We start from the raw sequence: 10000 nt of genomic DNA on the forward strand, positions 1-10000 counted from the left end.
CACACACACACACACACACACACACACACACACACACACTAGCTGAAATAAAATATATTTTTTAAATGTTTTATTTCAGTTTTTTCTCATGGTTTTAGTTAATGATAACTCTGATATCATGAGTGATTTAAATCACACACATATTATAAATCTAACTATGCACATTTACTATGAGACTTTTATTTATTGTTCTGCAGTTGCAGGTTAATTTAACCCTTTTTCAGAGACGCCACAAACCCGCAGAGAGCAGACTGAAGCAGTCAGCGGGGACCAGCAGAATATCTGCTTTTGTGTTCAACAGAGGAAAGAAACTCATGTAGGTTTAGAACAACATGAGGGAGAGCAAATGAAGACAGAATTTATATTTTTGGGTGAACTATCGCTTTAAATGTATTGACAATGTATGTTTATGCTTTGAAACATAATTTAAAAGTATATTATTGGATCTGCATTATTACAGCGAAAGCTTAAGTTTTACTAGGGTAACCAGTGTTTCTGCTGTGAGTGCACAGAGAAGTACATGATGAAGATGTGCAGGTGTGTGTGTGTGTCTCGTCATCATCATCATCACGGCTGTCTGTCTCTCTGATAATCTGTCGTGTGTCTGTCAGCACTTTGCAGAAGCAGACAGAAGGATTGGACTTAAATCCTCCAGTACGACACAGATGGACAAAACACACAGACCTTGGAGAAGGTTAACACACACACACACACACACACTCAAACACACACACTCACACACACACACACACACACACACACACACACACACACAAACACAAACGCACACACACACACACACACACTGACACACACACACACACATAAACACTTACACAAACACACACACACACAACCCGCTGAAGGAGAGAAGCCTGTAAAAAGAGTGTGAGTGTCAATCATCGTGACTCTGGCTCCACCAGCTGGACAAACAGGAGACACACCACACACACATGCAGGATCAGGAAGTGTGAATATTACTCAACAAGACTGTTTAGACTGACAAGATTGATTTATTAGATGATTAGTGGACTGTCTGCTGCTTTATAGACTGAGAGTTTGTCATTCATCAGTAACACACCAAATACAGTCCGAGTCAAACTAGAAAACACAAGCTGAGGATGGATGAGCAAACGCTTCAATGAGGGATGCTTTCAGGACTGTAAAAACACAGTAAACCTGACAGTTACTCTCTCTCCGCAATCGCCACCAGATGACGCTCGATTTCTGCTTCTGACAGAGTCCTGAAACACACACACACACACAGATGATGTTAAACCGCCTCACACCGTCTCTCTCTGTGCTCATGTTGACTCTTCATTCTCTCTCTGTACCTGAATTTGGGCTGTTCTTTGGTCACGACAGACACTTCCAGCTCAGTGCTTTTGAAGTCCATTGAAAGCACAGAAGACAAACACGAGATGGCCATCTAGAGGACAGGAGACAAGCGTGATACAATATTAAACCTCAACATCTGAACTATGAATATTATTGCACAATGCTGTGTTTAAAACCTGATTATGATTCATCAATGATGTCCTTCTGTGGCGTAATGCTTTACAATAATGAGCCGCTGATGATATATTATTCCATTACTACTTTATCTCAAACTTAGAGAAATAAATAAAACGGATCAACAGAACATCTTTGTCGCACATGAAATTATCACACTGTACCTGGTTACATTCAGTTAAAACTAAACCAAAAGATGACGTTAAACTGCTTCACATCTCTCTGTGCTCATGTTTGCTCTTCATTCTCGCTCTGAACCTGAATTTGGGCTGTTCTTTGGTCACGACAGACACTTCCAGCTCAGTGCTTTTGAAGTCCATTGAAAGCACAGAAGACAAACACGAGATGGCCATCTAGAGGACAGGAGACAAGCGTGATACAATATTAAACCTCAACATCTGAACTATGAATATTATTGCACAATGCTGTGTTTAAAACCTGATTATGATTCATCAATGATGTCCTTCTGTGGCGTAATGCTTTACAATAATGAGCCGCTGATGATATATTATTCCATTACTACTTTATCTCAAACTTAGAGAAATAAATAAAACGGATCAACAGAACATCTTTGTCGCACATGAAATTATCACACTGTACCTGGTTACATTCAGTTAAAACTAAACCAAACAAATTACAAAATAAATATATTACTTGAAATAAAATAAGTGTTAACTGAAATAAAATATTAAATCTTAAGTTATTAATATTAAGTTATTTTTTCAGCTAGCTGTCAAGGAAACATTTCTCATTTTCATTTAGTTTAACTTAATGTTATAAAATAACAAAGTAAATAAACTAAAACTATATATATAACTAATAACAATGACAAAAGCACAATGCTATTAGTACTATTACTACTAAAAATAAAAACAAAATATGAAAATGAAATCTAATGCAAAATATTAATTAAACTATAATAGCATATTAATTATACTAAAATAATACTGGTTACCATTTTATTATATTATTATATTTTATACATACATCATATTATAATATAGTATGTTCTATACATTACTAACTATAGTCAGCTGAACATTTATATTTATAATATATTATATTATTTTAAATATTATTAATTATAACTATAATAATATATTATAGTTAGTAATGTAGTAATGAATTACAGAAGCTTGAAATATCTTTGTATCAATATATATAAATATTAAATATATATATATATATAGAATCAATACTTTCGTCCTATTTAATGTTTCTGAAAGAAGTCTCTTCTGCTCAGCAAGGCTGCATTTATTTGATAAAAAATACAGTAAAAATGGTAACAAATTTGAAATATTATTAGAATGTAAAACAGCTGTTTTCTGTGTGAATCTCTGTTAAACTGTAATGTATTTCTGTGATGCGCAGCTGTATTTTCAGCATCATTCCTCCAGTCTTCAGTGTCACATGATCTTCAGAAATCAGTATAATATGCTGATCTGCTGCTCCAGAAACATTTCTGATTATTATCAGTGTTGAAAACAGTTGTGCTAATGAATATTTCTGTGGAAACTTTGTGAATTTTGTGCTTGATTAAAGAACAGACGTCATGTATATCGGTGTGCGTCACACACCTCCACGGTCCTGTCGTAGGGCAGATCCGGCTGCTTCTTCAGCTTCTTCTCCAGGTAACTGCTGGCCTCGTGGTGTTTGACCCCGACACTGGTGGCCCTGAAGCCGCAGAAATACCCGGCCGGGTCACATTTATACAGCACGGGGCCCGTCTGAGGGTCCATCGCGATCAGCATCATACCTGAACGACAGACAGCATCCCGTCAAACCCGCAGCGACCCGTCAGACCGTATCTGAGATAAGAAGACACTCACAGCAGCCCAGCGGCCTCATCTCTGCGTTCTGCGTGTAAACCTGAGAGATGTCCGCCATACGCCGGCACAGCATGTCCGCCGTGATGTCATAACCGAACTTATACTTCCACTCGGCCGCCTCGATGCGAGCCCGATGAACCTGAGACCTGCTGTCAGCTACACACACACACACACACACATGCATATGTGAACTTACACTAACATGTGAGAATTATCTGACAGAGGAGACACACACCGTAATGTCCAGTCATGACACATCCGATCCGCGGAGTGAGACGGAACATGTTTGTCATTGTAGACGCATCCAGGAGTGAGTCCTGAACATGAGAGAAAGAGACGCTTAAACACACACAGACTCAGACTCAGACTCAGACTCACACACACACACACACACTCTCACTCACTCACTCACTCACACACTCACTCACTCACTCACTCACTCACTCACTCACTCACTCACTCACTCACTCACTCACTCACTCACTCACTCACTCACTCACTCACTCACTCACTCACTCACTCACTCACTCACTCACTCACTCACTCACTCACTCACTCACTCACTCACTCACTCACTCACTCACTCACTCACTCACTCACTCACTCACTCACTCACTCACTCACTCACTCACTCACTCACTCACTCACTCACTCACTCACTCACTCACTCACTCACTCACTCACTCACTCACTCACTCACTCACTCACTCACTCACTCACTCACTCACTCACTCACTCACTCACTCACTCACTCACTCACTCACTCACTCACTCACTCACTCACTCACTCACTCACTCACTCACTCACTCACTCACTCACTCACTCACTCACTCACTCACTCACTCACTCACTCACTCACTCACTCACTCACTCACTCACTCACTCACTCACTCACTCACTCACTCACTCACTCACTCACTCACTCACTCACTCACTCACTCACTCACTCACTCACTCACTCACTCACTCACTCACTCACTCACTCACTCACTCACTCACTCACTCACTCACTCACTCACTCACTCACTCACTCACTCACTCACTCACTCACTCACTCACTCACTCACTCACTCACTCACTCACTCACTCACTCACTCACTCACTCACTCACTCACTCACTCACTCACTCACTCACTCACTCACTCACTCACTCACTCACTCACTCACTCACTCACTCACTCACTCACTCACTCACTCACTCACTCACTCACTCACTCACTCACTCACTCACTCACTCACTCACTCACTCACTCACTCACTCACTCACTCACTCACTCACTCACTCACTCACTCACTCACTCACTCACTCACTCACTCACTCACTCACTCACTCACTCACTCACTCACTCACTCACTCACTCACTCACTCACTCACTCACTCACTCACTCACTCACTCACTCACTCACTCACTCACTCACTCACTCACTCACTCACTCACTCACTCACTCACTCACTCACTCACTCACTCACTCACTCACTCACTCACTCACTCACTCACTCACTCACTCACTCACTCACTCACTCACTCACTCACTCACTCACTCACTCACTCACTCACTCACTCACTCACTCACTCACTCACTCACTCACTCACTCACTCACTCACTCACTCACTCACTCACTCACTCACTCACTCACTCACTCACTCACTCACTCACTCACTCACTCACTCACTCACTCACTCACTCACTCACTCACTCACTCACTCACTCACTCACTCACTCACTCACTCACTCACTCACTCACTCACTCACTCACTCACTCACTCACTCACTCACTCACTCACTCACTCACTCACTCACTCACTCACTCACTCACTCACTCACTCACTCACTCACTCACTCACTCACTCACTCACTCACTCACTCACTCACTCACTCACTCACTCACTCACTCACTCACTCACTCACTCACTCACTCACTCACTCACTCACTCACTCACTCACTCACTCACTCACTCACTCACTCACTCACTCACTCACTCACTCACTCACACACACACAAACACACACACACACACACACACACACACACAGAGCTCAGCGTAATTCGAGAGCATCACAGCATCTCAACACACTCAGAAATGCTTTGAGACGCTTCAGTCTCAGTCCAGGACTAAAACGGACTAAAACTCACTCAACTAGAGTAAAGACAGTAAATATGAGGATTCTTCAGTTTGGAGAACTCTTAAAAAAGATGATTTCTTTTCCCTTTTGTCTTGCAAAAGCAGTCATTCTAGTTTCAAAGGATCATTACACAGCTCTGCATTCACAAAATCGAATGTTGCGTCTGTGTTTGGATGCAGGAACACCCCGGCAGATACAGCAGAACACATATATAACGCATGAATAACACACGAGACGAATGTTCTAACGAGATGTTTCATATTTCAATACCCTGACCGCACACGTACATCTCAGAGACGGCTGTGAGACTCATCTGCGATACATCGACAAGACGTTTCCTATCCGACGTCAAACAGACGTTTAGAAGATGTTCGCATGAGAAACTGACATCTCAGAGACGTCTGTCAGATGTTCTCCAGAGGAAGCAACTTTTTGACTTTCCATATTGTGTTTATATGCATGCATGTTCGTGCTGGTGCTCTGGGTCTGCCTCTGACTCCACAGGCTTCTGAGCTGCTCTTACACAGGTCTTATAAAGCCTGAACACTAAGAGTGTGTGTATTACCGACACTTTCTTCTGTGTGAGCAGCACAGCGCAGTCCGTCCCTCTGATGCCCACCGTGGTCAGCCCGCTCTGACCGATGGCTTTGAAGGCATATTCTGTCCAACACACCACATTTTGAGTTTAGTGAATAATTATTGACTATTCAGATTAGGTCTAATGAAGATTACAGATGGTGTTTAATGCACAATAATGAGATATTGCCTTAATTACGACTAGAAACCACACATGCACACAGTTATTACATGCATTAATCTGTCACCAGTGGTCCAAGAAGTTGCATTAGTGCAGTAAACATGCTGCAAGCCTCTCACCGACTTGATACAGGCGGCCCTCCGGTGAGAATATAGTGATGTGTCGATCAAACCCCGCGTTCGAGCCTCGAGACATGCTTCACAGACACGCGTGGCGCACTTTAGCAGCTCAGACGCGCGGAGGAGTCCGTCGAGGGGCAATAAGCGATTCGAGACTTTCACTTTCTCTTTCGCCCAGCACGCACGCACACCTGAGACCTGCGTCAGCACGTCACCAACATCAGTCGCGTCGAGATCGATTTAACCCCTTAACTGCCGCGCGACGCCTACATTCACTTCAATGCACTACAATTAAATCCTAATCTAATCATGACTGACTATATCGTTGGAAAGGTCTAAGACCCCTAAATGCATATTTTACCTCTGCTTGTTGTTAAAATGATGGAGGAGCAGTAACAGGTTAATTTATGATAAGAGTGCACCTCAAAACATAGCCTGTACAACACAACAGGAGCTCTGACCAAATCGGACATTGCGTTACCATGGAAATGGTACTTTAAATCTTTTAGTGCGAGGTGTCATATTACAAAATGTGTTATGGTCTTTTGGAATCAAAACTTTTTAGAATCTTGACAAAATACATATCGTCGGAAAGGTCTCAAGATTCCATATTTGGTGAGAGAAATGTATACATTTGTGACAGAAAAATGCATTTTAAAAATGCAATGGGTTTTGGATGGCTGTTGAAAATGGAACTTATTCATACTCAATTTTGATTAAAACCTATTTTGTAAAATATTGATTTTATATAAAATTTAAATTAAAATAGTACAGTACATTTTCTGTACAGTAAATTTATACTTCTATAACTTTTTTTACATTCATTTTTTTTAAATGATTTCACGTCGGCAATAATCTGCAGATTGTCTTCTTTAAAAAGGGACCAGCTTTACGAATTATACACACACGAATTATAACAATTTAAGTTTGAATAGTGCACTATTATAACAATAGTGTTCAGGAGGGGTTAAGAGGTTAAACAATATTAAGATGGATTTTCACATGCTATAATGAACCGACATTATATAACAAGAATTAAAATATATATTCATTTATTGCTTTCTAATGAATAAATACATGTATATATAATTATAATATATATATTATAATACAGACCATTGAAACTGACTGGTGTAACTTTATATGTTTGGCTGTATTTTATTTTGATAACGAGCAGGCTGCTGTTTGCACTGAATATAGGCTTTATTTCCGATTGTAATAAAATGTGACTTATACGTGACTTATCTGCTTGATTTTTCCTCTCAAAAACATATTTACATTTAGCGTGTTTTTTTTAAACATTCACCAAATGAAAGTAGCGATTAATCGGTTAAAAATTCTTACTGTAGGTAAACCAGCAGTATGCCTGCAAGTGTGTGTGTGTGTCTGTGTGTGTGAGTGTGTGTGTGTGAGTGTGAGTGTGTGTGTGTGTATCTGTGTGTGTGTGTGTGTGTGTGTATGTGAGTGTGTATCTGTGTGAGTGTGTATCTGTGTGTATCTGTGTGAGTGTGTGTATCTGTGTGAGTGCGTGTATCTGTGTGTATATCTGTGTGTGTATCTGTGTGTATGTGTGTGTATGTGAGTGTGTATCTGTGTGAGTGTGTATCTGTGTGTGTATCTGTGTGTGTATCTGTGTGTATGTGAGTGTGTATCTGTGTGAGTGTGTATCTGTGTGAGTGTGTGTATCTGTGTGAGTGTGTGTATCTGTGTGAGTATCTGTGTGAGTATCTGTGTGTATCTGTGTGTATATCTGTGTGTGTATCTGTGTGTATGTGAGTGTGTATCTGTGTGACTGCAGGTGACACTAACTGAGAAAGACAGTGACAACCGACTGAGATAGACAGGAACGAGGGGCTTAAACCTGTGAGACAGAAAATGTTGGTTGTGTGTACATGTGAGAGTAAGACAGAACTGGGGAACTCTGTGTAATTAAAGAATATGATGTCTACTGCTGACACAAAGAATAACTTAACAGGGGGGATAGACAGGCCAAACCATAGAAAGGTGAACATCGACATAACTATCCTATAAGAAAGAAATACTACTAAATGATTGAACACTGCCTCTGTCTCACTCCTTTTCTCTGACACTCTTTCTGCCAGGATAGTTTTGTCTGTCCAACCACTCAACAAAACTGTCTTGGAGTTGATAAGGCTGTCACTCTCCAGAGAGGAGGTCAGTCAAAGTAGTTGAGTGCAGAAAATTTGCCTCAGGCCTGGCGAGTAGAGTACATAGAAAGTGATTTGCAAACATTGGCTTGTCATAAAGACAGACAGGTAGACAAAGACAGACCTGGCAACACAACTAACTGCACACAGAATGGGGAATTCACAAAGAATGAATTGCATTGTTCATTTGCATGCACTGTTTCAGTTGTTTTAGTTCTCAATTTACTAAAGGTTTATGCAAATGAAGTAATGGTGCAAACACACCCAAATTTTTGTGAATTGGTTCTGAGTGCTAGCTTGTGGTATAATTATTATTATTAGTGTCTATTATACACCTAATTAACATAGAAAGCAGGCATGTTTCACGCTAAAATACTATATGGTAATGTGCTACATTCTTGAATTTGCCCCAAAATGAAGTAGAAACAAATGACACTCTCATGCTATAACTACACACAAGCTGAACACAGAGGAAATCCAATAGCTACAAAGCCCTATGCAAGCTTCTGTTGATATGTGTTGTGTCCAAATGTGTGTACTGTTTACTAATGCATTGGCACTTTAAAACTTTGATTATAATGCCAATACCGCTTTTGAATCCGAATCAGAATAGGATTTGCCTCAGGCCTGCCTGAGCAGACTGCAGACACAGAGATTTCTCTTAAGACTAGTGAATTGACTGCCAAAGCCAGAGTTCCACTGAAGATAATGAAGGCATTTATCATATGCCACTACTGTCAATGATAGACATTCATCACACGGATAAAGAGAGAGAGAGAGAGAGAGAGAGAGAGAGAGAGAGGGTGGCTCGCTGGAAGTAGACACGCTTGCATACATATACACATAGCATAGTAACACAAGTCTACTTCCAAGACGTAAAGTAGTTTCTTAATCAGTTTTCCTAACCTTATTTTCCAGTAAAAATAAACATACTTAAAACAAGATAAATTTACATTAGATAACTGCATAAAATAAGATGTGTTTTCAGAGAATATACCTTAAATTATTTTTTTCTTTTTACCCCACAGTTTCTTGCTGTATGCACAACTATTTTATAATGAGATTTATGTTTAAAACAAGTGGGTAACTTCAAAATATATTCTCAGAAGAAAGTCTTATTATATTACTTTTGCTTCTCAACTAAATTTGACTTGTTTTAAGGATGTTTAGATATTTTTTATAGTAAAATACTGATAGAACAAAACAAAATATATACAGTACATACATACAAACGCACATCTGATTTTGAATTAGTAATTCAATCTTTAGTGCATTACTTGAAGTGATTTGATATGAAAGAAGCTGGCTGCTGCAGAATGATGCGGAGAAAAATAAGGCTGACAGACACCACTCATTCATGAATCAATGTGATTTTCTAATGAAGCCTTTGCTCAGTTTGGGATGCTCTGTGGGAGCAATGTGGGAGCTCTGACCATGCCAGTTAACATGCACAAACCAGCTCGGGGCATGCCTGGATATTCTCAATT

General features: G+C 40.2%; 1 protein-coding gene across 1 annotated transcript; it reads right to left on the reverse strand.

Annotated features, from left to right (window-relative positions):
* Positions 1-993: 993 nt before the first annotated feature.
* On the reverse strand, positions 994-6628 carry psma6l (proteasome 20S subunit alpha 6, like). Its single transcript, XM_016258634.1, has 7 exons — positions 6346-6628; positions 6035-6129; positions 3577-3658; positions 3342-3497; positions 3090-3268; positions 1771-1865; positions 994-1244 (listed from the first exon to the last, which is right to left on the reverse strand). Exons 1-7 carry the CDS (start codon positions 6419-6421, stop codon positions 1187-1189), a joined length of 741 nt encoding a protein of 246 aa, XP_016114120.1. The 5' UTR covers positions 6422-6628; the 3' UTR covers positions 994-1186.
* Between the last annotated feature and the right edge of the window lie 3372 nt (positions 6629-10000).

The sequence above is a fragment of the Sinocyclocheilus grahami genome, unplaced genomic scaffold (genome assembly GCF_001515645.1).
Source record: "Sinocyclocheilus grahami isolate Dianchi unplaced genomic scaffold, SAMN03320097.WGS_v1.1 scaffold1717.1, whole genome shotgun sequence".
Classification (NCBI taxonomy): Eukaryota; Metazoa; Chordata; class Actinopteri; order Cypriniformes; family Cyprinidae; genus Sinocyclocheilus; species Sinocyclocheilus grahami.